The sequence below is a fragment of the Ricinus communis genome, chromosome 10, assembly GCF_019578655.1.
Source record: "Ricinus communis isolate WT05 ecotype wild-type chromosome 10, ASM1957865v1, whole genome shotgun sequence".
In the NCBI taxonomy this organism is placed as follows: domain Eukaryota; kingdom Viridiplantae; phylum Streptophyta; class Magnoliopsida; order Malpighiales; family Euphorbiaceae; genus Ricinus; species Ricinus communis.
This window is the reverse complement of record NC_063265.1, coordinates 804,408-829,537: the sequence shown is the minus strand read 5'-3', so window position 1 is coordinate 829,537 and position 25,130 is coordinate 804,408. Positions and strand designations below refer to the sequence as shown.

The 25,130-nt window shown below is 31.1% G+C and overlaps 3 protein-coding genes across 3 annotated transcripts; 1 reads left to right on the top strand and 2 right to left on the bottom strand.

The window, feature by feature from the left end:
- Nucleotides 1–472: 472 nt before the first annotated feature.
- LOC8285763 (inositol-phosphate phosphatase) lies at nucleotides 473–5,785 on the top strand. The gene is made up of 12 exons (XM_002531560.3): nucleotides 473–665; nucleotides 810–865; nucleotides 957–1,007; nucleotides 1,877–1,957; nucleotides 2,097–2,200; nucleotides 2,299–2,383; nucleotides 2,773–2,827; nucleotides 2,930–2,973; nucleotides 4,768–4,836; nucleotides 4,938–5,038; nucleotides 5,111–5,167; nucleotides 5,441–5,785. The coding sequence occupies exons 1-12, from the start codon at nucleotides 653–655 to the stop codon at nucleotides 5,535–5,537; spliced, it is 813 nt and encodes a 270-aa protein (XP_002531606.1). The 5' UTR covers nucleotides 473–652; the 3' UTR covers nucleotides 5,538–5,785.
- Nucleotides 5,786–6,484: 699 nt separating this feature from the next.
- Nucleotides 6,485–8,408, bottom strand: LOC8285762 (cytochrome b561 and DOMON domain-containing protein At5g47530). Its single transcript, XM_002531559.3, has 3 exons — nucleotides 7,653–8,408; nucleotides 7,202–7,456; nucleotides 6,485–7,034 (listed from the first exon to the last, which is right to left on the bottom strand). The coding sequence occupies exons 1-3, from the start codon at nucleotides 8,265–8,267 to the stop codon at nucleotides 6,714–6,716; spliced, it is 1,191 nt and encodes a 396-aa protein (XP_002531605.2). The 5' UTR covers nucleotides 8,268–8,408; the 3' UTR covers nucleotides 6,485–6,713.
- Nucleotides 8,409–22,087: 13,679 nt separating this feature from the next.
- Nucleotides 22,088–24,289, bottom strand: LOC8285760 (mitochondrial import inner membrane translocase subunit PAM16 like 2). Its single transcript, XM_015726872.3, has 4 exons — nucleotides 24,114–24,289; nucleotides 23,886–23,973; nucleotides 22,505–22,638; nucleotides 22,088–22,423 (listed from the first exon to the last, which is right to left on the bottom strand). Exons 1-4 carry the CDS (start codon nucleotides 24,114–24,116, stop codon nucleotides 22,298–22,300), a joined length of 351 nt encoding a protein of 116 aa, XP_015582358.1. The 5' UTR covers nucleotides 24,117–24,289; the 3' UTR covers nucleotides 22,088–22,297.
- Nucleotides 24,290–25,130: the final 841 nt, after the last annotated feature.

The window sequence follows — 25,130 nt, the reverse complement described above, 5'->3', positions numbered from 1 at the left end:
ACTCTTGTAAAACTTATTCTTTTAAGAAATATTAATTTATTAGATAATTTTCATAATTCAAGAAAATCTAAAAAGTGTTTTCCTGTGCTAAATGAATACTTTGGTGTACACCAGTAGTCACATACACGCTTAAAATTTTGGCATTAAATTGAGCTAACCTTTAATTGTAATCAATAAAAACTTTCTTTTTCTCTAATTTATAAATAAAGAGAGAGTCTCAAATTTGAATAGAAAAAACAAGAATAAAAAAAGAATATATATTATCGTAAAAATATTATATAAAGAATTTGAAATCTAATAAAAAAATAATATATATTATCGCAAATAAAAAAATATGAAAGAATCCTAATTCCAAATGTGTACCCTGAGAAAATGGCAACGTTTTTGGACCCTGGGATTTTGATGATGCATAGCAACAGTAAATTTTTAAGGTAACCCGCAAGCACCAGAATGGTAAGTATATACTATAAAAACAAACACAAACACAAGCACAAACGCAAACGCAAGAGAAACAAACAGTCCAACTCCAATTTGTTGCTGCGAGCGTTGCAACGTTAACAAACAGAAAGGGACAGCCTTTCGTACATCATCTTCCCCTGCAAATCCATTCATTCATTTTCTTTCTCTCCCTCTCTTCCGCACTCTATTTAATATGGCACAAACTGGTATGAGTTGTAGGACCTTTTCTTTTTTTTTTTTAAATAATAATAAATTTCTTTTTTGTCTTTCTTTTGTTTCCCATATGCTTCTTGATTTGCATGCATTCTTTGAATAATCACTGCTGACTTTTTTTTTCTGTTTTCTTTTAGATTCACTCTCTGAATACCTGGACACTGCTGTTGATGCAGCCAAGAAAGCTGGCGAGGTTAATTAATTATTTATATAGTATATATGTAGTTTTGTGTTATTTCATTTTTCTAAAAACCAAATTTTGCGAATATTTTTATGGGTTACAGGTTATCCGGGAGGGATTTTACCAGACCAAGCATGTTGAGCATAAGGGACAGGTAAATTTTTTTTTCTTTAATTAGCCAATCAATGTAAATTGAAATTCAGATGGAATTATGTGGTCTGGAGGAAATTAGACTTGATTAATGCAGTTGAATTCCTGGACTGAATGCTTGCATTCTTTGTTTATTCAAAGTGGTAGAATTTGTTTTGTAATTCGAGTTTATCAGTAAGTCACTGTAACTAGTGAGTTTGCTGTCTATTCAACCAGTCTGTTAATGGAGTCTTTTTTCTTTTCTTGTTTATTTTTAATTCAATGCGAGTAGCTAAATATGGTGTTGATATTTCTAATCAATTAATGTTTGCATCCATAGTCTGCACTAATTTGTAAAGCTTGTTTGCACGCCTTTGAGAATATGAATGAAATACTTCAGGCTATGTTTTTATTTTTTTTCCTTTGGAATTACTCTTAGGATTATGTTTTCTCGAGATCCATTGCATCTCTTCCATGAATCATAAATTTTTCATTTGAATTTCCTCCAATGCATTATTTCTATTTAGTAATGTGAATTTTGCTAGATTGATTACTTTTGAAACTCATCATTCAACTATTTTCTTTTGGATTATGTTTATAAGTAAATTGACCCCATGGCTTCATTCACGTTTGTCCTAGACATTGGAAAATTTACATCTCAATGTAACATGCATATATCGATCTCCAGACAAAAGTAACACTCCACAAGCTTCTCCATACGTCAGTTTTATTATCTTTATTTTCCCTTTTTCTCTTTGGGTGGTGGTGTGAGAAGAGAAGCAGTTTGTCAAGGAGTTTGAAGGTTGGGAAGAAGAGCAAAAGACAGCATAAGCATACATAATGAAATTGCATGCATACATTTTACATGCTCATAAAGTATTTGCGGATTTGCAGGTGGATTTAGTGACAGAAACTGACAAGACTTGTGAAGATCTCATATTTAATCATCTCAGGCAGCATTTCCCCACACACAAGGTGGATTCTTGCTATTTCCTTTCTTTTCCTTGTGGCTGTTGAAGTTTATGATTATTACTTATTTTGGAGTTTGTTGTCTCCTCAAAATGCTTCTGTTAATTTCTTGATGTTCTTTCCCTTTTACTGGTTTCATTCTTAGTTCATTGGGGAAGAGACTACTGCTGCCTATGGTACTACAGAACTGACTGACGAACCCACATGGATAGTTGATCCTCTTGATGGAACAACCAACTTTGTACATGGGTAACAGACATTTTCTGTTGTTTGGTGGAGGTGGTTTCTTCTTGTTTATTTGATACATAGTTTTTGCCGCTGTTATATCAAAACATATTTGGTTTTAGGTTCCCCTTCGTATGCATTTCTATTGGCCTTGCAATTGGTAAAGTTCCAACTGTAGGTGTTGTTTACAACCCAATATTGGATGAGGTGAGAATTCTTATGCTCTATTTACGTTTAAGCACATGAATAAATATTATTTAGAACATGCGGAATTATCCAATTCATTTGTATATGAAATGGTTGATCTTTTTCCTAACTAGGTCTCATTTTAATTATACCTGTCCAGTACACGAATTGGTTTCCTTTCTATTTTATTATGTCAGTTCTGAACAGATTAAATACTGAGTACAACTAAGTCGAATTGTCACTAGGAAATTCGTCGAGCATGTCTCTAGGAATACCTCTTTCCCACAAGTTGTATATAGCTATCCATTGTTGACCCATTGATTCATCAAGTTGCTTACAATTTTAAACTGCAACATAAAATTCATTTCTTACAAGTAAAACAATTAATGTTTTGAATTTATATAATGTAGCTTTTCACGGGCATCCATGGGAAAGGTGCATTTTTTAACGGCAAGCCCATAAAAGGTAACATAATCGACTATCATCAATCTCCAAGCTTTGTTATATGTAGTTTACTCACTATTCCATAGTGTTGAACTAACCACATTGTTGTTCTCAAATTTACAGTGTCATCTAAATCGGAGCTTGTGAACTCTCTTCTTGCAACCGAGGTATGTTGTTCAGCCGTCATAATTTTGGTTTCATAAACAGTGTTGATATACATTTACTTGAGTTGAAGATTAAATAAGTTAATCAAATCAAGTAGCCAAAAGTTCCGTCTATGTTAATCAAAATTCATACTTTGTGTTGCATCTCTATAAGAGTTACAATAGTAAAGCAATTCGATAAACAATTACGTGATTGTAATTTAGGAGAGAAATTGATACAAGAGTGAAAAGACAGTATTTATGATAAATAGTGATGAAATTAACCCTAGAACTAGTAAGATAGCTTAATGTATAAGCCCCCTAGATCTTTAGCCCTCTCCACCACACTGGGGGAGATGGGGTGACATGTTACCATTGTAACAAATGGAGCCTTGGAATCATATTGGAAACTCACAACTTGTTTAGGAGAATGCAAAATGGGGGAGGGGGAAGATAACTGAAAATCCTTTGTTATACAAAAAGAGGTAGATATTTAGTTTTTCTATATTAATTTATATTCATGATACTGATTTCATTTCAACATTTTTGCCTATTGACTCTATACATTTTTGTCTGTTTTTAGGTGCAATAGGCATTTTAGCTTTATTAGTTACTATGGTAAGACAGTGTATATATATTAAGAGTCTGCAACCATCTTGCAAAAATTATATGTTCAAATAATCTAGCATTAGGTTCGCATGTGACTAGAAAGAGGTTAACATGGATGTTAAAGCCACATTTATTTCTTGTATTTTTTCCACCATGAATTTTTTTTTTCTTTTTTCATTCGGAGGATACTTATGGAGGAATTACGTGGTCCCAACTTTCGTTTGGAGATGGATAGCAAAGTGATATAGAAAAAGCATGTTAGCACAAAATTTAGCAGCCATAGAACGTTTTATGTTTTCTTGGTATTTTTCTCATGTCAACACTTAATATGTAGTTGGTACTTCCTGGTTTGCTCCCTTCTTTTTCCTCTTGCTTCCTCTATTCTCCTATTATTTGGTGCCTTTTATGTGTGTACTTTCTCTGCATAATCTCTAACTTTGTTTGAAAAAAGTTTTGCTCCTTCCCATAGATATGAAAATTTTACTTGACAAAAACATACAGAATTGCCTTGGAGAATAGAATCCCACTTGAAAAAGATATAAGAATATAAAGTGATATATAAGTGGAGTAAGCATGGCATAGCATGACAGGAACAAGGAAAAAACATTTTATAGGAGAGCAAGTCACTGATGGTGGAGATGTATGGCATAATATATTTGTCATGCTTATAATGATATAATAATCTCAATTTTATGCACCAGAATTCATTTCAATTATTTAGTTAGCATAGGTTGTGTAGATTTCAGGGTCTTAAATTCTCAGTGGTGAGAATATTAATTTTGACAAGATAGTACTATAATACATTTTCATTGATAACATAATATGTTGACCTAATTTTTTGAAAATAGAGGTTTGGTTTTATTGTTTTACTGTAGTAGAATAATGAAGTTCTGGCTCTTTTTGTTTTCTGATTTTAGTATATGAATTCTTATATATAATGGCAGAAATTATAGTTGAATTTTAATACCTCACATGTCGTTTAGGTTTCTTGAATATTTTCCTGGGCTGTCAAGAATAGAAATAGTAGTAGTAATTAGATATCCTTTTGACAAAATGTAAGCATCGAAAACATGTCAGGCATTGGCTTCATGGTGGGTTTGTACTTTTTGTTGTGATATTGAATCAAATATATCATTTTGATTGCTTCAAGTTTACGTTTAATTTGGAACAATGTTGAGAACTAATTAAATTAGATCTTGCTAAGAGCAGGCAGGAACAAAGCGTGATAAGGCTACTGTGGATGCCACTACAAACAGAATCAATAGCTTGCTTTTCAAGGTATGACTAGAATTTGCCATGTAGAGCATCCATGCTTTAGTAAATGCATCAGTGCTCCCAAAAGAAAAAAAGATACTCATATCAGATTCTATCATTATCAGGTGCGATCCCTCAGGATGAGTGGCTCCTGTGCATTGAATCTTTGTGGAGTTGCATGTGGAAGGCTTGATTTATTTTATGAAACTGGATTTGGGGGTCCATGGTACATGCTTCTTACTTATTTCTACAAAGTTAAGTGCAATACAATCTTAATATAATCTACTCTGGTGCCCAGGGATGTAGCAGCTGGCGTGGTGATTGTTAAAGAAGCTGGAGGACTTATTTTTGATCCGTAAGTGATACACTTGTTTGTAGGTCCCCGAGTCGTAATTTGTTTCACAATTAAACCAGTTTATTTCAAGTGGAGTGGGTTAGTATCCCATTCTCTGGTGCCAAATTGGGCTGCAGGTTAAAAGTCAATTTGCACATGTCACCATCTTGTGACATTCACAAAGATTATTTTGTTAGTTGGGCATGCAATGAGGTCAATATCTTGAATACCCCTACATTTTGTTTAGAATATAATATTTCTATTAAGGTCTTGGTGGTGGTTGTTTTACATCAGATCTGGTAAAGAATTTGACATCACCTCTCAGAGAGTCGCAGCTTCAAACCCTCTCCTAAAGGATGCATTTGTCGAGGTTCTGCAGCAATCAGAATGAGAAAGCAACCATTATTTTTGAATTCAGTTCTTGTTCTTACAAGCAACTTCTAGCAGAACCCTCATTGGTTTCATCATTACAGTTCAAGGAAGTGCAGGTAGCTGAAAGAGCTAATACATGTAACCATTCGTCCAACTTGCTTGTGACTTTTAAGCAATGCCAAATTATTTGTAGAATAAACCCTGTACCAAATAATTGCATTGAACCCCAAGTCTATGAAATTTCCCCATATACCATTGTCTGGAAAATGGATCTCAAATATAATATTTGCATCTTTTGCCATTACTCTTTGTAAATACTTCTCAGCCGATGACACACTTAAAAAGACAGTTAAAAAGTGACTGCTGCTAATATAAACTGCTGACAGTGTTCTTGTAAGAACAAATTATTGTACTATGATTAAGGGACAAAAAATAACTTAATTAATTAAAGATGAACCGTCAAGGGACCCTTAAAAGTTTTAACTCAGATGCGCCTGTGAACCCTCTCTCGCTTATCGCAGATCTGGCTGTTGTGTATAAATTATTTTGAGTGAAGTTATTGATGGGAAGAGGTCCTCAGTTCCTTGCTTGAAGTGATCTTATTAGCAACTCGGACGGGAGCAGCCAAAGCTACTTTTGAATCAGATTGCGAGATAGTGATTAATTCTGTGTTGAATCCTGACAACCCTCCTCCTTGGGAGACTGCAGCAACTGTGCAGAAGATTCTTTTTGTGGTTATTTCTGTTTCTGTTTTCTGTTTTCTGTTTTTACTTTTTTCACAGGTCTGGCAATGAGATTGGTTAGCAAAAACTACCTTGGGCAATTCCTTTTATACTAACTGGGTTACTGTTCAAGCCCCAACCCTGAGGACGCTCATTTGTCAGGGTGGTTTTTCTTTTAATGAATTCATTTCCTCAGTTCAGGAAAAGAGTTAAACTGTTAGAAATGATGGATTGGAGATGAAAATTCAATAAGGTAATCAACACCAATGTATAAATATATAAGAACAGATACATAAAAGCTCAAAATGGGAATTAGAAATACAGTCCAGAAACTACCTACAAAAGAATCACTCCTAATCCTAAACTCCCACAGTACATGAAGTATTCCAAATGGTGGTCATGTATATGCACAATATGCACAAAAGCCAAAGCATACCTCCAAAACCCACATATTTTATAACATAAAGCTCATCTTATACTCCTTGATGTTGCCTAGCACTGTAACCATTAACTCCATTGATGCCCTGAGTCATCTTTCCATCACTCTCTGATCTTCTCCTTTTCACCACTATGTACCATGTATAACCTTCCAACCATGCAGCATTTAAGGCCAAAGCTGCAATGACACCAATGTATGCATTCTTCCACTTCTTTGCAGGGTTCAGGATGTCAAAACCTTTGAATATGTTGATGATGCTAAGGACAATAACAGTGTATCCAACTGTGTGGTGGTAGATGTTCCAGTAGAATCTGTACTTGTGATCTGGTTTTGGCCTTAGAAGCAAAGCAAACACCTATATTCAAACCAAAGCAATAGTTATTCCTTTCAGTAACCCCTTACAAAGTAGATTGTCTCATGTACTGGAACGACTTATTTAGTATGTCTTTTAATAAATAAATGCATTATTTATGCAAAGAAAAATTAGAGAAATTAGACAAAAATGTAAAGAATTATGAATACCTGAAGGGTTCCAAGGCAGAAAAGGATGATTCCAATGGTTCTGTGGGCATCATATTGTACACCAGAAGACTCGCTGCCAAGTTTGAGACCCGTAGCCCATCCAGCAACACCAACAATGTAGGCCGTGGATTGGCAACTAACATGTAGGTAAAACCATGCTGGGTCTGCAGACTTGAACACCTTCAAATACCTTGCTGTCAAAGCACCAAGGGGCATCATGATTCCCCAACTGACCGCATTTAGCACTCCATGAATCTGAAATTTTATCAGAAGTATTCATTCAAAATTTATGCAGAACTTGTGAATCTTTAAAAGCCAAAAACAGGACAAACTGAACTAGAGCTAGAAAAATATTTAAGCCTAAAACCAAATCAAACTTGCACAATATTTTAGAAAGGAGATAATGATAATATAATAATAATAATAAAATCATACCCAAATTAACACTTACATTTCTTTTTTTGGTTTTGTCATTTCTACCACTTGCACCAACTGTTCCAGAAAGAAGGTCAACAGTTCCCATGGATTGAACATTAGGCCCAGAAGTCGAATGCATCTGAGGAGAGTCACCAGAAAGTGGACCCTCTTGCCAAACCTGATTTATACTAGTTTTACCAATGTTTGAAATATCTAAGGTAGCAAAAATGATCATTTCATTATTTCCATATGTAGCTGATAAATCAGAAACATCAAAGCTAAGTTTCCCTTCTTGCAAAGCTGTCTGGTAGCCGTTGACAGGGGAAGTGTAAGCTTTCATTGTTCCATCAGACTGTTGGTATGCAACAAGTGCTTGTGAACCCACCATTCCAGTTGAACTTGGATTTATAGCCCAAGCAACCCATCTGTCAGAGCTTAATACTCCTGTATGCCTGTATGCAATCTGAAGTTTGCTTGATGATGAGTTATAATTCCAATACAGAAATGCATCCAAATAAGGAAGATCATTACATGCACTAAACATTTGGTTGCTAGAGAAGGTATATCTTGAACATGTTTGAGCAGATGAATACAGAACCATTGACATGAAAATTGTGAGAGATAACATAAGTTTTAGTTTTCTATCCATGCTTGAAGAAAGATTGCCCAGAAGAAAAACAAAAACTACCAAGATAACAATTTGAAGGGTATTACGACTTTGATGTCTCTTTTCTGTAGGGTGGCTATGTAAACAGAATGACAGAACAATGTGAGCAATATGAGGGTTAAGAAGGAGAGAAATGGAGATATTATATAGAAAGAAATGGTGGGTTGGTTGTTGAGTTGTCTGTTGAGATGGCTCCACCTAAAAGCTAAGTGAATTTGATATTTTCAGGTTTCCTTTTCTATAAATAAGAAATGGGTTAGATTTAGTATAGGCTTAAATGCTATTTATATAGTCATTATCAACATTTACAGTATTAATTCATTAAAATCTAATTATAGTTCTTACCTTATACCATGTCTGTAAGAATTTAAGAAAAACATTTCATAAAGTTTTCTACCTGGATGAAGGTGCACAGTTATATTTATGCATATATTGTGTCTTACGAAAGTAAAAATGAGTGCAATTCTGAAACCAATGTTATGAAAATGAAGATTGTGAATTTTAATATTTTAATATTATTTTGAGTTATAAACTTATTCAAATTGATATATATATATAATCTAAGTTTAAATTAGAGATATTTTTACTGTTATTTTAAGATATTAAAGTAGTAATTAAAGAATTTATGGGTCAAGAGTGGTTGGTCGACTCTCCATTTGGGAGCTCTCTGTCCATGCCAAATTTCATAAATATTAAAATTCAGTTTCCAATTCTAAGAGTGCATAAGAAGGAAAGCTTTTTGGTTTCATAAAGAAAATAAGGAAAGATCTTTATTTAAAATATAAAAAAAAAAAAAGGAAAGGTTTTATTTATTTGTTTATATAAACAAATTTCTTTTATCAATAATTTACTACAAAAAATGCATTATCATATTTACCAAAAGTTATATCTATCAGTATTAATTCAAGACTATTCTATATAAAAATATTTATTTGTGATCATAATTATTCATTCGCTGAGTAAAAATAATAATTATTCATTCATAAAATTGAAACTCAAGAATATAATATCATTTTATCAATTTAAAAATCTATTAGGTAATTGCTAAATTTAAGATTAAGCCAACTTAGATACCAATAATGGAACAACTCCCATGGAACCCAATTTAAAGTGAAAAACTATTTCAACTTGCAAAACTAATAGAAAACAAATATGAAAAATTAGTCATATTGGTAAAGGGGTTAAGAATAAGGAGAAACTTAGGCTATGTTTCCTCTGAGTTAAGAGGAAAATGAAAGCCTACAAAATTAATTAGGTAAGGAAACGTAACTTTCCGTCCTTTCCAACAAACAGAGTCTTAGAAAATCTTTGAAACGAATCGTTTTGGCAGATAAAATGACAAACGAAACAAGCTATAGTTTGGAGTTAGGTATATGGTTAAACGAGCTGATGCTCCTTTCCTGGTCAAACCAAATCTCAACCGTACACAGACCTTATTGCCTTTAAGTTGTTGCCACGTGGAAGAAGGAAAAAGTCAAATAGCTAGTGATCTTTCTTTAAGGACCCACATTCTGAGATATTAGCTCCACCATCAGCGTTCGTTTCTTCCCTCAAGTGCTGGACCTTTTCATTCCTCAGGACAAAAAAGAGGGCAAAATTCATTTATTAAGCACTTGAAATTTTCGGTTTTAACCTATTAAGCCCTTAATTTTTTATTTTATTCTATTAAACCTTACACTTTTATTTTTAATTTACATATTTTATATTCTATTGAACTCTTATATTTTTATTTTTATTTAGGTCTTTAATAAAAGTAAATATAAAAATATAAAAATTTAATAAAATAAAATAAAAATAAAAATATTTAATAAAATAAAACTGAAAGTTTGAAAGTTTATTTTGCTAAAAGAATAAAGGCCGAATATATAATTGTACTCTTGTACATTTAACATTTAATCTCTAATATCTCTAGATTTTTATTTAACCAGTAGCACATTCATATTTTTATTTTAAATTGATTTCACTCTTGAACTTTAATTTAATCATGTTGTTTCATTTATTTAGTACCAGCATGGTTATAAACGATATCCAGCACATGAAGTGATTTAACTTAGCTGATGTGGACACCTATTTCTCTCTCTCTCTCTCTCTCTCTCTCCCTCTTCGATTTATTGAAGATTTTTCTCTTTCGACCCTCAATTACCAAAGATTCTCTTTCTTTGACTCTTAGCAACTTGTCTATCACTGTGAACAACAAATATTAATCAATTTCAAAATCACAGAATAAGGGACCACAAATCTTAAAGGATTAAACAAATCATTAAAACATTTCTAAAGCAATTTGTTAAATAAATGAAAAAACCTTATTCAACCATTTATTAACTAAAAAAACATTATATGTTATTACTAAAACGTTGAAAGCTTACTTTAATAACCTAGAACCTTAAAAAACCTCACATTGCATATGTAAATATTAAATTAAGCAACAAAAATGATTTATGAAACTTAAGTTTTGCAGATGTACTGTTTACGAGCAATGAAGTTTGTAAACACTATCCATACAGTTCAGTCTTTCCAATAGAAATTTCGTAGCTCTTATTCTCCACTGAATCGCACTTCACTTTCATATTCAATGGCTTTAATTCCTAGTTATCAGTTAATGATATTAGGAGCTCAAAGTTTCTTTTGTTTTGATTTTATAAAATAATTTAGAGGTTTCAATTCTAATATGTCTGGTTAAGGAATTTGTATTTTCCTTTAACGTTATTTTTAAATTTTTTTATTAATATATGTGCATCATTTGCGCATCTTGTTAAGTTTATCCATGTCTTAGTGCTTGCTTAATACGCGCTTCTATAAATGACATCAGGAGTGAAATCGATCAAAAATGAAAGTATAGATGTTAAATAAAAGTCTAGGAGTATCAACGGTCAAATATGAAAAGTACAAAGGTGAAATTATGTATTCAGCGAAAGAAAAAAACTATTCAATTGAAATTGATTAAACTCTTGTATCATTCAATTTTATTAATAGGAACCAAAAAAGCATGTCAACAAATTTTCATTAGGTTGTATTTTTATGCATGTTTGTGTAAAGTTTATTTCATGAATTATAGGAGAAAAGGAAAATGTTTCTTGAAATAAAAAATAACATTTGTTAGGAAGAGATTATAATTAACCTCTTACTATTAAGAAAATTAATCTTACAAATCTAATTGTTGGTTGAATAGCCCTACATAATTCTTGATGGATCCGATCGATTAAAACTTGATGATGGCTAACTAAGATAGCCTTGCAAAGTAGAGAAAAATGGTCAAGAAGGAGCCCAACGGTGCATTCAATAACTACTTTGATTTTTAAGGCAATATGAAAATAAGAAAATACAATAAGAAGAAATAAATTTAAAATTTTAGTAGACTTAACCATTTTAGAGAAATATCTCCTCATAAAAGAAGAACAATTTATTATATAAGAATCTTGAATTACATTCTAAAAAGAACTTTTTAATTGTAAGCTGCCAATTCTATTAAGAATACTTTTAGAATTCATAAGGTATCCAGAGATGGCAGAGTCTAACCACCCATATAATTCAATTTCCAGTAGGAATTTCGTAGCTTCAATTCTCCACTGAATCGCATTTCACATCCAGATTCAATGGCTTTAGTTCCTAATTGTCAATTGATGATACGAGGAGCTCAAAGAATTTTATTATAAGATAATTTAGAGATTTCAATTTTAATATTTCTGATTTAGAGATTTGGATTTTCCTTTAACATTACTTCTTTAAAAATTTATTATTATACATACATCATTTGCATAGCTCATTTGACCAGCTAATTAAGTTTGTCCATGTCTTAGCGCTTGCTTAATACACGCTTCTGTAAATGACATCAAGAATGAAATCGGTTAAAAATGAAAGTATAGATGTTAAATAAAAGTCTAGGAGTATCCAATGCCAAATGCAATAAGTACAAGAGTAAATTATATATTCAGCCAGAAAAAACCTATTCAATTAGAATCAACCAAACTCTCTTATCATTCAATTTGATTAGTAGGACTCAAAAAAGCATGTGAACAAACTTTCATTAGGTTTTATTTTTGTGCATATTTTGGTAAATTTTATTTCATTAATTTATATGAGATAAGAAAAATGTCTCTTGAAAAGAGAAATTATTAGGAAGAGATTATAGTTAACCTCTTGCTATTAAGAAAATTAATCTTACAAATCGAATTGTTGATTGAATAGTTCTTGATGGATCCGATCGACTAAAACTTAATGATGGCGATAGCCTAGCAATGTAGAGGAAAATGGTCAGGAGAGAGCACGACGGTGCATTCAATAATTACTTTGATGTTTAAGACAAAATGAAATAAGAAAATATAATAAGAAGAAATAAATTTCAAATTTTAGTAGGTTTAACCTTTTCAGGAAAATATCCCCTTATAAAAGAAGATCAATTTATTATGTAAAAATCTTGAATGACATTCTAAAAAGATTCTTTTAATTATTAGTTGCCAATTCTATTAAGAATACTTTTAGAATTTATAAGGTATCTAGAGATGGCAGAGTCTAATCTGAATCTGAAAATTTAATTTGACTCACGCGAAATTTAACCTGTCCAAATCCGAAATTTAATAAAAAAATTAAAGATTCAAACTTAAAATAATCTGAGACTGAAACCACCCAAACCAGAAAATAACTCAAATTTGAAGAATATATATATACCATCTGTAATATGCATTGCAGATGGTCATATGTGTTTAAGTAACTTGAGCTCTAGTTGCCACGTAGGATCAATTTCACCAAATACCATCTTTATGTATCGAATTGCAAAAATTTGTAATGTCTTGTATGACATTACTACAACTAAAATGATGTGATTAAATCGAGAAAAACACTAAAGATAGTGTATTCTTTTACAATTAAGCCATTAATTATTATAAGTTTTGAAAAAGAAAAAGTCCTTATGCTTTTTAAGTAGAAAAATGTAATTTCTAGATATGGAGATCTATTTATTTTTAAGTAGATAACAAATTTAATAACATATTTTCTTATCTAATCACTAACGAATAGATATTATTAATTTTTTTCAAGCAATAAAATTCTCTTTAATTAACTAATAAAAGAAATCAAAAGCATGATCTATATTTCAATCGTGAGAGAAACTTATTACGATTGTTTTAGAAACTAGTATAATCACTTCAGTTTTGTCTGAAATATAAAAATTAATTGCATAAGAGTTGTTAATTATGAAAATGGCATCAATTTTAATTTTGAATTACTAAAGACTCATTTCAAAAATTTAGTTTGAATTAAGCAAAAGTATAGAAATTGAAACACTTAGATGCAAAATTGAAAAGGTATAGAAATTTATTATAAGAATAATCTTTTCGTGAAAATAAATTTTATTTGACTTATACAAGTAAAATTATTATGGGTTTGAAGGGAAGAGGATAGTTGTGTGTGTTTATGAAAAAGAATGGACCCAAGCCCTAGCCATCTTGCTTCTTTTGATGTCGCCCGCAGTGCCTCCTTGTAGCTTTAGCCACTGGTAATAAACTCAGTTTTGTTACCATCATTATTTAATTGTTGATGTTATTGCCATTATTGGTACATTGTTTCCAGAATTTTACTCATTTGGCATGTTGTTTCCAAAATTCTACTCGTTGTTGTAGCATAGTACCTAACCGTAGTTGCTCTTGAATCACTGTCATTTGACTTAAAAGTTCTTGCGAGCATTTAAAAGCTTTGATTCTTGCTCGACATTGATCAGTAACACAACTCAACTACTTAGTTAGGGAGTTGCCCCACTGTATAGATTCCTTTCACAAATAAGAATTTGTGTCTGAATGGAATAAAAATGAGCATCATTTCAGCTTCGAACAACTACATCTCTGCACTCTGCTCCTTTGATCCAATAATTTTCAAACTTGAATTTTTTAACCTTTGGAACATTATTGCTAGGGAATACAAGTGATGAAGCAGAATGGTCCGAGCTTGCAACTTGAATATTTAACACTTCATTGAGTGGATAAGAAGAAACCCAAGTTTGTGAAGCAAAAACACCATCAAAAAGCTCTTCCAGAAATTCGAATTTCCTTTTCCTTTCTCCCAAGTAAATGGATGAACTTTCACACCAAGATCCATCAACCCACTGTCTTCTATTGCCGCCCGAAATCCATTAATTAAAGAAACTAGATGAGCTAACCTGCCTTATTTTTTTAATTGGGAAAGAATATTATTGAAGTCGTTTAAACAGCACCAAGATAAATCTGACAGACGGGATAAGTGACGCAAGAGATTCCAAGAAGATTACCTTCTAGAGCGCTTTGGATAACCCTAAAAACCGATTAATCTCCAATCCACCATGCCTGAAGAACTTATTACCACATTGATGGATGTAAGAGAATAACTCAATGGACGAACATAAGACTTTTCTCACCATAACATAGCAATGCCCCCCCCCCCCCTCCATTATTTACTCCCAACACAATGAAGAGTCCTTCAAAATGCAACTTCTCTTTGATTAGTTCCGCCTTTGGATAAAGAATTTTGATTTTCATATGGAAAATCAAATTGGAATTTTCTTTGGATACTAAATCCAACAATCTAGTAATTGTTCATTGAGAGCCCACTCCACGACAATTCCAACATAATGTATTCATAATGCTTGGCGTGGTTGGTCTCCAGGTCCTGCCTCCACAAGGTTATTTGAACCTTGCCCATTTTGTTTGATGTTTATTGCATCAGGCCTATGTAATTGCTTCAAGTCCACATTAAACCCATCTTCCTTTTTACGTTGTTTTGGATCTATTACAACAATACCTTTGCCTTCCAATAGATTAATTGCGTCTTGTCCAAAGACAATTGCCTTCCTTTCACATGACAAAGATCCACCTGTAAGCTCCAATAATGGTTTAAGAGGCTTCCTACCAACCAAAATAGTTACTCTTCTTTCAAAATCAACTGCTTTTGGACCATCCTTAAAAATTTGAGGAACTACCCTTTCCACCACCATATTTTCTATACCTTCATTTGGTTTTTTTTGGCATGTCCTCCATGGTGCAGAATGCAACCACAATTTATCAACCGAGACTCCTTGACGACTATTAGATGCCCGAAGCCAAACAACATACAAAATTCTCCACATTCTTGTCTGTGTAATCAAAAAATTGCTCACAAAACCTATTCAAATGCCCAAGCATACCATAGAAGAATTAAAAGGTTGGGAGTTTCTTGTATTCAAAATTTTCCTAAGACCAGTCTTCCCCTGCATGTCTAATTTTCATATGACGCTTGATAAGATTTCTAACATCAATGGAGACCCTAACTCTTATATATGACCTCTACACCTTAAAGTTATTGGGAGCGACTTCCACATATTTTCCAATATCTTTTACCATCCTTTTAGACATAAACCCATCAGGCAAGTCAAAAACTTGAATCCACATGTCGACATGAAATAAAGGTATCTGTTAGGGACTATAATCAATCTCCAAACAACTAAACATGAGTAGGTGTTGGTCAAAAGTCCATCGACCATTTTGAACTACTATTTCCATATACATCTCGTGGAAAAATTGAAAGAGGAAAATATTAGGGCCTAAGTCCTTAATCCAAACCCCTTTAATAGGACGTCAAATTGAAGCCTACATATATGTTAAAAACGATCAACAACACACCATTGGGGATCTTACTTTGTCTCCGGCGATCCAATTTTCGATACCCCCTCCCCCCCCCCCCCCCCCCCCCCCCCTAAATTTAACTGGGCATATAACTTTTCCATACGAGAGGATGATGACACCATGATTATTAAAAAAAACTATTGATATTTGATCAGACATAAAATACACTAAGAAAATGATTTAAACCTATTAAGAGAACATGATATTCTTAAACCTATTAAAAGAACGAGACCCCGAGTTATTATTTATTGACAAGGGTCTCTATTTTTTTTTCGTCTTCTTTTCCATGGAATGAATGGATAATTACTAATTTCTAAATAAAAAGTTTGTTCATAATTTTCCTTTACTTCTAACTTACTAAGTTACATTATTTTTCACCAGATATTGACTTAGGTATTCAATCCTTATTGGATGCCAAATTCAGCCCACCATCGATATATATTTTATTCTTGTAAAAGAATTCAATCTAATGAGTGAGCATTTGATGGGTTTGATTCAAAATCGAAGCGAACCAATTATACCAAATAAATCGAACCAGTTATACCAAATAAATCGAACCAATTTTGAAAGTGAAAAATATCAAATAGAATTTTACGTAAAATTGAAATAATCAAACCTAATTAACTACATTATATATAAATATGAACCGGACCGATTTGAATAGGATAAATCATAATAACTGAATCGAATAAACTGAACCAACCTAAAATCATGTTAAAAATTAAAATATATCTTAGTAAATAATTAAAAATTAGTTATTTCGATTAAATTGAATTTTTAATATAAATTCAAACTGAAATGATATAATTTCAAATTTTAAAATATTTAAACCAAATATACTAAAATTAAAAAAAAAAAATAAACTAAACCAAACAAGAATCGGTCGGATTCACTTTCGGCTTTTTTGAAATTTTGCTCAGCCTAATTCAACCTATTTAAAAATCTGTCCATGAGAATTATCAATATAGATTGTAGCCTGATATTTATAATCATTTGGGCAATCTAGTTTCCTTTTTCCAATAAAATGAATCCCGATTTCCTTAAAGAAAAAACAAACAAAAGAAAACTCTTTAATCTAAGTAAATAACCTTGGTAATGGTGGATGCTTTCCGCCATTGAGATTTCTTACACTTGTAAACAAGTTTAGAAGCTGCAAAGTCCATATGGCAAAAGCATAGACATAAGTGATAAAGGCCACATAGGCACGTCAATTCACCACAAATTATAATTGAAACATATTTAGTTAGTGTACGTAAATACAAATGTGGCGGCTAATCCTTTGTGCGCGCTAGCGTATGAGCATAAATGTTTTACATTAGTGGCTCAAATCTTTGGTGGGTTTGGTGAGATTATGACTACTTAGAATCCCAGTTTTTATGACCTAAAAATGATTGGTCAACATTTTTATTCTATTTTATTTGATAATATCTCAAGTCTTTTCATGTCATACACATTAGTTGACAATATAAATTAAACAAATATTAGTGATTAATTACTGTCGGAAGAATGGTTCCCTAGCAAACCCATTCACTTTAATAATTTCATTTTTCAAATTCTAATTCCGGATTTTTTAATGTCAAATAATGGCAAAGCATGGGCTATTATGCACATACGATTGAAAAAACTAACACAAACATTACAAAATATAATAATTGATACGGTTGACTCTTTTCTAGAGCTACATTTGCAAGACAAGTCTATCAATAATTTATTATAGATAAATATAAGTTGCACACCTATATTTATAAAACTAAAAATAGATCCTCATAATATAATGTAGAGTCTTCAAAGAGTAAAATAAACGGTAAAAATACGTTCAATTAATTTAATATCGATAAATCTAAAAAAGAGAATTGAAATACCAGAAATTCTTGAAATTTTTTAAAAATTCCTAACCGGTGGCGCTAATTACAATGCAAAGTTGTATTATTTTTTATAAGCACATAAAAACTATTGAACGGTCATCAAAATAATTATCTAGTAGCTAATTTTGATTTTTCCATTCCAGTTCCTAGAGTTTTTATCGAGGATAAATGTCCTTCGTGACTCCATAACCTTCTTATTCCAGATTTGATGTAATTCTATGATTTTAAAAGGTACTTTCTGAATGTTATTTTGTGTTTACTCTTTCTCCTTTGGAAGATTATATCCCACTAATTTTCCTTACAAAAGTTTTTTAATGAGGCAAACTATGAGTAAAAAGAGTGAAGCAACTATCCACTAATGGAATTTGTTTTTCTCTAAAAAAATATTAGTGGCTGTAATGGAATTATTTTAAAAGTAAATAGCAGAGTTAATATCGGACTAATGAGAAAAGGTAATAATTAATTGATTTTATTAGATCTTCCGTCTCTTTTACATTGACATTCGAGAAGAGGAAATGGGTTTACGTAGAAGTCTTATACAAGTCTTGAACCATCCATGTCTTTGATCTACCTCGACTCAAACTCCTCAACTACCATCCATCTCTTCACCTTTTCTAATCTAACACAACATCTCTACAAGCTTTCATGACCCTCAAAACTTATTATTTATTTTTATGGGAATTACTATTTAAATATTTAAATTATATATATAGGAAATTACACTATATATATATATATATATTTAAATATCTTTTAGGTGGTGTTTTTTTTTTTCATTTATATTGTATTTGTTTTTCATTTTTACCTTCTTCGTCTCTTTTATTTCTTTTCTACTGTAACTTGTGTCTTCTTTTTCTTTTTTTCTTTTTTTTTAATTTCTCTTTTCAAGCAACTCATATTTTCATCTTCTCTGCGTTGTTTTAAGTTCTCCTTAATAATTGCATCATTTCTACTCTCTCTCACTTCAATTTTCTCTCTTCTTAATCAATTCCTCCTTAAAGCTAAAAGCTATGGAATTCACACGATTTGCACTTATTTCACACTTAAGAAAGGCACCTTAATAGCTGAAACCTTTTAGAATGAGTTTCATAGATTTTAGTGAATAAATTTTGAATTTGTTTGATTTTAGAAATTAATCTGGATATTAGCTTTCTTGATCTTGATTGAGTTTATTTGATCTTGAGTTTGTGTATGATAAAAATGATCTTAACTGGTAAAGAAATGTGGTTAGTACTGTTAAAAGCAAAAGGAAAAAGATGGTTGAATTGCAGTTATGTCGATCCAAGTAGGTGGCCTTTTAGCATATAATTTAGTTCAATTTATTACATTTTAATAATTCATATTTTACTTTATTATACTTTCACCCATTCCTATATTTTTATTGTTTAATGAGGTATAGTTTGGGACTAAATTCAAACCAAAATAGTTAACTAAAGCTACATCTTTATGCCATCTTATCTAATATTAATGGTGTTAATGAAATATACTTGATTTTGACAACTAAGTAATCACCTACCTTTATTTATCACAAAAAATAACAAATACTTTAGTATGTTTTTGTACTTTTCTTTGATTTTAATTCATATCCACCTAAAAATTATTGATTTAATCATCCATTATATACAATTTATCATGCAATGCACACTTGAATCTTGAGAAATGATTTAGCACCTCTTTTTTTGTTTATTAGCATGCATGATATTTCAAGATTCTTTTTCACATTAATTTTTTTAATGGTGTAAAAAATGTATGTAAATTATTTTTATATTATATATAAAAGCTATACAACAAGATAATATAAGAATTATTGCACTTCATGTATAAACAAAAATAAATGCAAATATTAATTATATACTATATGTATACTAAATATATTTTAAATAAATATCAATATATGTGAAATGAATACCATAAATGCAAATTAAATACTAAATGATAGATATCGGTTTCTGTACTAGTAATATACCATATGTATACTAAATATATAATAAATAGATATCAAATTATTTGAAATTGATACTAACAATGTGAATAGATACTAAAAGATAATGTCGGATATTAATTTCATATACTAAGTATATACCAAATATATACTTAATATACATGAAACATATACAATGAGTATCATAATTCGTCTAATATGTATTACCCATGTTTTTTAAAGAGAGAAAGAAAATAATGTGTATTAAGCAAATATAATTGTCAAGATGGCCTTGCTTGGCCATTATGACTCAGCTTAACAACAACAATAATAATAATAATAATAATAAAAATAAAACAAAAGCAACATGATTATTGATATGGATAATACTTGCACCTTGTTTATTTAAGGCAACAATGACTAGTTCGCCTATATGGCGGATTTGATTCCATTCATAATCTACGAACTTAAGCGTCTCGCCCTTTAAAACTTCTATGTTTTATATTTTTACATCTTAAAAGTCCTCATCACCTAATTTCTCTGTAGAGATTTCATTGCAAATCTATATAATAGAAATAATATTGGATCATAACAATTACTTGTTGCTTCTTTCATATTAGATTTACTATTTTTTTATTTTTCTCATAGTCAACTTCTAATAAATTTTGCATGAAATTAGGAAAAAAATAAAAAGATGCATGATTTTAGGATATAAAATCAAAATTCAAGAAATACTTGAGACACAAATTGAAGTTTAAGAAAATTATTGAATTAGTCTTATTAGAGAGAAACGGTGCGCTTTGCATTAAGTTTATAAAGATCAGGTTTCAGATTCAATATTGCATGGGACCCAACTTGAAGCAGATGAACCAATAATCCAGACCAAGCTGGACTGTCTAGAAGTTTCAGTTATTTAGAGATTTTCCTTCATTTCCGATGGAATAAAACTAGGCACTATTCATGTCTCAGAAAAAGAAACACTTGACCAACTGGATTGAAATTACATAAACTTAATATTAATATCTACCAGCCATAAGTTAGATCCAACTATTTAGCCCAAGCTTAAATCTGTACGCATGCAGCTGTTAGATCTAAATTCTTTAATTTAATTTTTATATATGCTTCTTTATAAATTGCTTTTTGTATCCATTTTTTTTTTTAAAAATATATAAAATTAAATAGGTGGTTTTATTTTTTGACATAAAAAGTCATATAATTTTTTTATGACATTTTAATACCCTGAAAATTATATTGCTAGCAATTTATGTCCAAATTTATTAAAAATTGAATTTTAAACCAAATCCAATCGCCACAAAATTGATTGTCAAATAAATCACAAAATATAAAATTCTCTAGTCTTAACATATCATTCAAAACTCGATTTGAATTAACTAAATTTTTTTTTTTAAAATCAATTATAAATCTATTCACTTTTTTTATTTTTTTTCTCTTTAAACTCTACAAATATTAATATAGCTAGTCTTTGATAAAAACTAAATTGGTAAGAAATAAAATGGTAATAAAATCACAACTAATCAACACTAAATAAATGAACTATAACTATTTAATTAACGGTATTAATAAATTTGAATATAAATTGATAATGTTTTAATTTTCAGAATACTAAAGTCTCACTAAAAAAATCCCATAAAACCCTCTTGTGTCAAAAAATTAAACCACGTCCTTCTCCTTTTAAGATGTAACGTGCCGCTGTGCTGAAGCAGTTTTTGAAACCTAAGCAAATATATAGATATAAACAGTCTGAGCCTAATTGAAATTTACCTGAATGCCCACAAGTTGAGCAGGTTCAGTTAAATCAACAAAAGGCGAATGATGCAAGAGATTTACTTCTAACACAAGTTAAACTCAAATCTTTATTGAAATAGCTCTCTTTTTCTTTTTCTTTTTTTTTTTTTTACCTGAAGCATACAAGAGAAGCACAGAGCTACTGCGTGCAACTCCATTTTCCCATCTATTCTTGATTCTTTTTCCAACAGCTTAGAAAAGGATGACTGGAATCACAATCCTAACTATATATATAAATATAAAATGAAATCCACCACTGTAAAGTTTCACTTCTACCTTACAGATCTAGATTAAATAAAAACGGAAAAAGGAAGTAGAATCCAATACTGACCCTCATCTACACATACATGATAAGACTTGCCCAGCACATCCGTCTGCACTAAATAAAATGAAATGGAAACGAAAGTCTTCAGATGTTATCAGAGAAATGGAATAAGTTGAAAAAAAGTAATCAAATGAGGCTACAACAATGTACTTGCTAAGCCTCCAAGTTTCAGCATTTTCAGTTACTGCTGCTCACCAGAGTGTGTATTAACTTCTAAAAATAGCTGAAGCAATCGAAATATGATACTCGTACACATAGAATGATTAGATTAATGGCTTTCAACCACAAAATTGGATCAATCAATATTAATACTGACGACTTTGGCAACATTCATTATTCTGGACCACTAAAGCTTGAGGTCAGAAGGTATCAAAGCAAACATATATATGCAGCTATATCTTTTCGACATCTCATCAAGAACAAGACAGTAATACAAGTGCCAATATGTGTGAAAGAAGATCAGCAAATTCTCAACTAGGGTTACCCTCGCCTTTGCCTTGATGTAGAGCCTCTAAACATTCCTTAGCCCTGTGAACCTTTGACTGAAGATAAAAGCTACCGTTCTTGGCATTTCTTTCAAATAAAGTTTCATATTTCTGCAAAAGGTGAAAGAAATATGTTCAACGGCATATTCCTAATTAAATATAGAAAGAAAATACAAAAGCAAGAAAACCAACATTCAGAATCTCCTCCCAAGCAGTTTCCTTCGTTACGCCAAGAATTTGCCGGGCCTCTTGCTCCGTCATGACTTTGCTCCCTCTCCGAATTGTGTTCTCAATAGTCTCTTGGGCAACACCAGATTTTGAAGCATCTGCATTAATTTACAGTTAATTAAATGACATCTAATCAGGAAAATTATAGACATTTATATTGACTGAACACTTCATTCAATAGAGTTTCACTCTAGCTCATGCCTCTAGCCCCAAGAATTCAAACTTTAGAAGATACATGCCAAATTGATTATATGTGATGGACACAATGCAAACATGTTAGATTGAAAACTTAAATCCCTTAAACAGCAGGTGCTCCTTGCACCAATAAAAGAAACTGGTCTAGTATACAAGCACACATCTTTTGTATGTTAATTGGGGGACAAGCCAAAATACACGTAGATCAGTCAAGAGAAAGGACTGATTGAAGGATAGGCCATTGAAAAATGGGGTTACTTAGTTGAGGTGAGAGCAGAAATTGGAACTAAATTGGTAATTAGATTAGGTATCTAAGAAAAATGTATTGATAATTGGGAGAGGAAGTCCTCCCAACGTCTGGAAGTCTGACCTATCTGTTGAAGGAAATTTTCCCCCTTGAATTATTTATTGTACAAAATGAAATGTCCTAAAAAGGTCACAATGCACTAGGCAAGGGTCGTGGGAAAATTCTCCTACAATACATCACCATGACAAAGTGATTCCCTAAGTCTGCAAACGGTAGCTTAGCTTCTCCTTAAGTGTTCCCATCAGGCGCTAGCTAATGTATCCTCTCAGAAAGGTGAAAGGCTTTGAGAAGCTGGACCTATACAAGGCCCGAACTTCATTCTCCAATTCACCTCCAAAAGTCTTCCAAGATACCATGAGCTTTTAGCGGGTAAACCTTCAAAATTTTAAAAGTTAGCCTCAATAAGCATAAAGCATCAAGATAAATCCCACATAATTATTTCTACACCTAAAATTTCCTAAAACAAGCAGCTACAACATAGCAAATTCTATTCAACCACATGGTAAGCTTCTCAACCCATATTCGAAGCGAAGGTTAAAGTTTATTAACTAAAGCCATATTTAGTTCAAAAACTCTATCAAAACCAGAAATAAATAGGGTCTACATAGACTAATCCTACATTTAACAGAAAATCTGAAACTTACTAAGGAAAAAAAAAAACAGGAAGTAAGATATCAATGCTTAGATGATCTAATACTGGCATATTGAATACCATAAGAATTAACTCAATTGAAAATACACATGCACATGGCCAAAACTCACATTATATTGCTAATTACGGTTACTTCAATATCATAAGAAGGCAAGGATATGCTTTTAATAAAACCCTAGTATTAAACTTACTTGAAAGTGCTTGACGATAGGCTTGAACAAAAGCACGAGCTAGAATACCAGAACCCATCACAATTAAGTTGGCTAGAATCTTAGCAGCCTGTTCAAGCAACAACATTTCTTTAGGTTAAATTGAAAAGCAAGCCCATTTCATTGGTTTCATATATGTCAAAATCAATATAATAATAATTGAAATAAACAAATAAATAAATTAAGAAAAAGAGAAAAAAGGAGGCGTACCATGGCTTAAAAGAAGGGAACAGAATTTGATATTATTGAAACTTCGATTCTGCGGTCTCTTTTTTATGTCGAAGCGGCGGCGAAGAAGAATGACAGCCGAGGTCTTTCTGCAGCGATGGTTGAGGTCTGGGTATTTCCTAAGGAGACCGACGGTCCCTCCCCTTTCTTTTTAATCATTTATGCAGAATTCTGAAAACTATGTCGTTTTATAATAGATTTGACGTATGCAGCAAGCCCACCCTCCCCTCATTTTATTTATTTTTGAATTAAAATTCCATATCATCTAGTAATCACAATGGTACGGTATTTTCATTTAAAAATATCCAAATTTAATTAAAATATATATATTTAAATTTATTTTAAATTTATGTAAGAGATTATCTCTATCATTTAAATTCATCTAAATTTAAATAAGTTTTTATATATTATTATAATTTGATTAAAATCTATTTAAATTAAATAATATTAAATATATATTTATAAATATTTAAATAAGTAGCCGGTGCTCTATTCATATATATATATATATATATTCGGGTAATTAGATGTGTATCTGTTTACTGTATTATTTATAATAATAAATATTAAATATATTCATAAAAATTAATATAAAAAATATAATCAAATTTAAATATTCAACATTAATTATTCAATATATTAATATATTCCAAACATAAATTTAGTAAAATTTAAAATAATTTATAAATATAAAAATATAATATAATATAGTAAATTTTAATATAATTGGTTTAGGTAACGGATACTTATGGGTTTAAATCCGAACCCAATACGTGTAGTAAAATTAGATTTCAAACCCGTCCTAAACCGTTCATTATTAATGGAATCTGTCTTATTAAAATTTGGTCGGATCAGGTACCCAAAAATACCTGCCTAATTGCCACTCCTGAGATCATTTTCCACTCGGGCTCAATTTAGATATTTTTTATATTTTTAATTTAAATTTTTTTATATTTAACTTAAATTAATTTTAGTTTTAAAAAATAAAAAAGTAAAAAT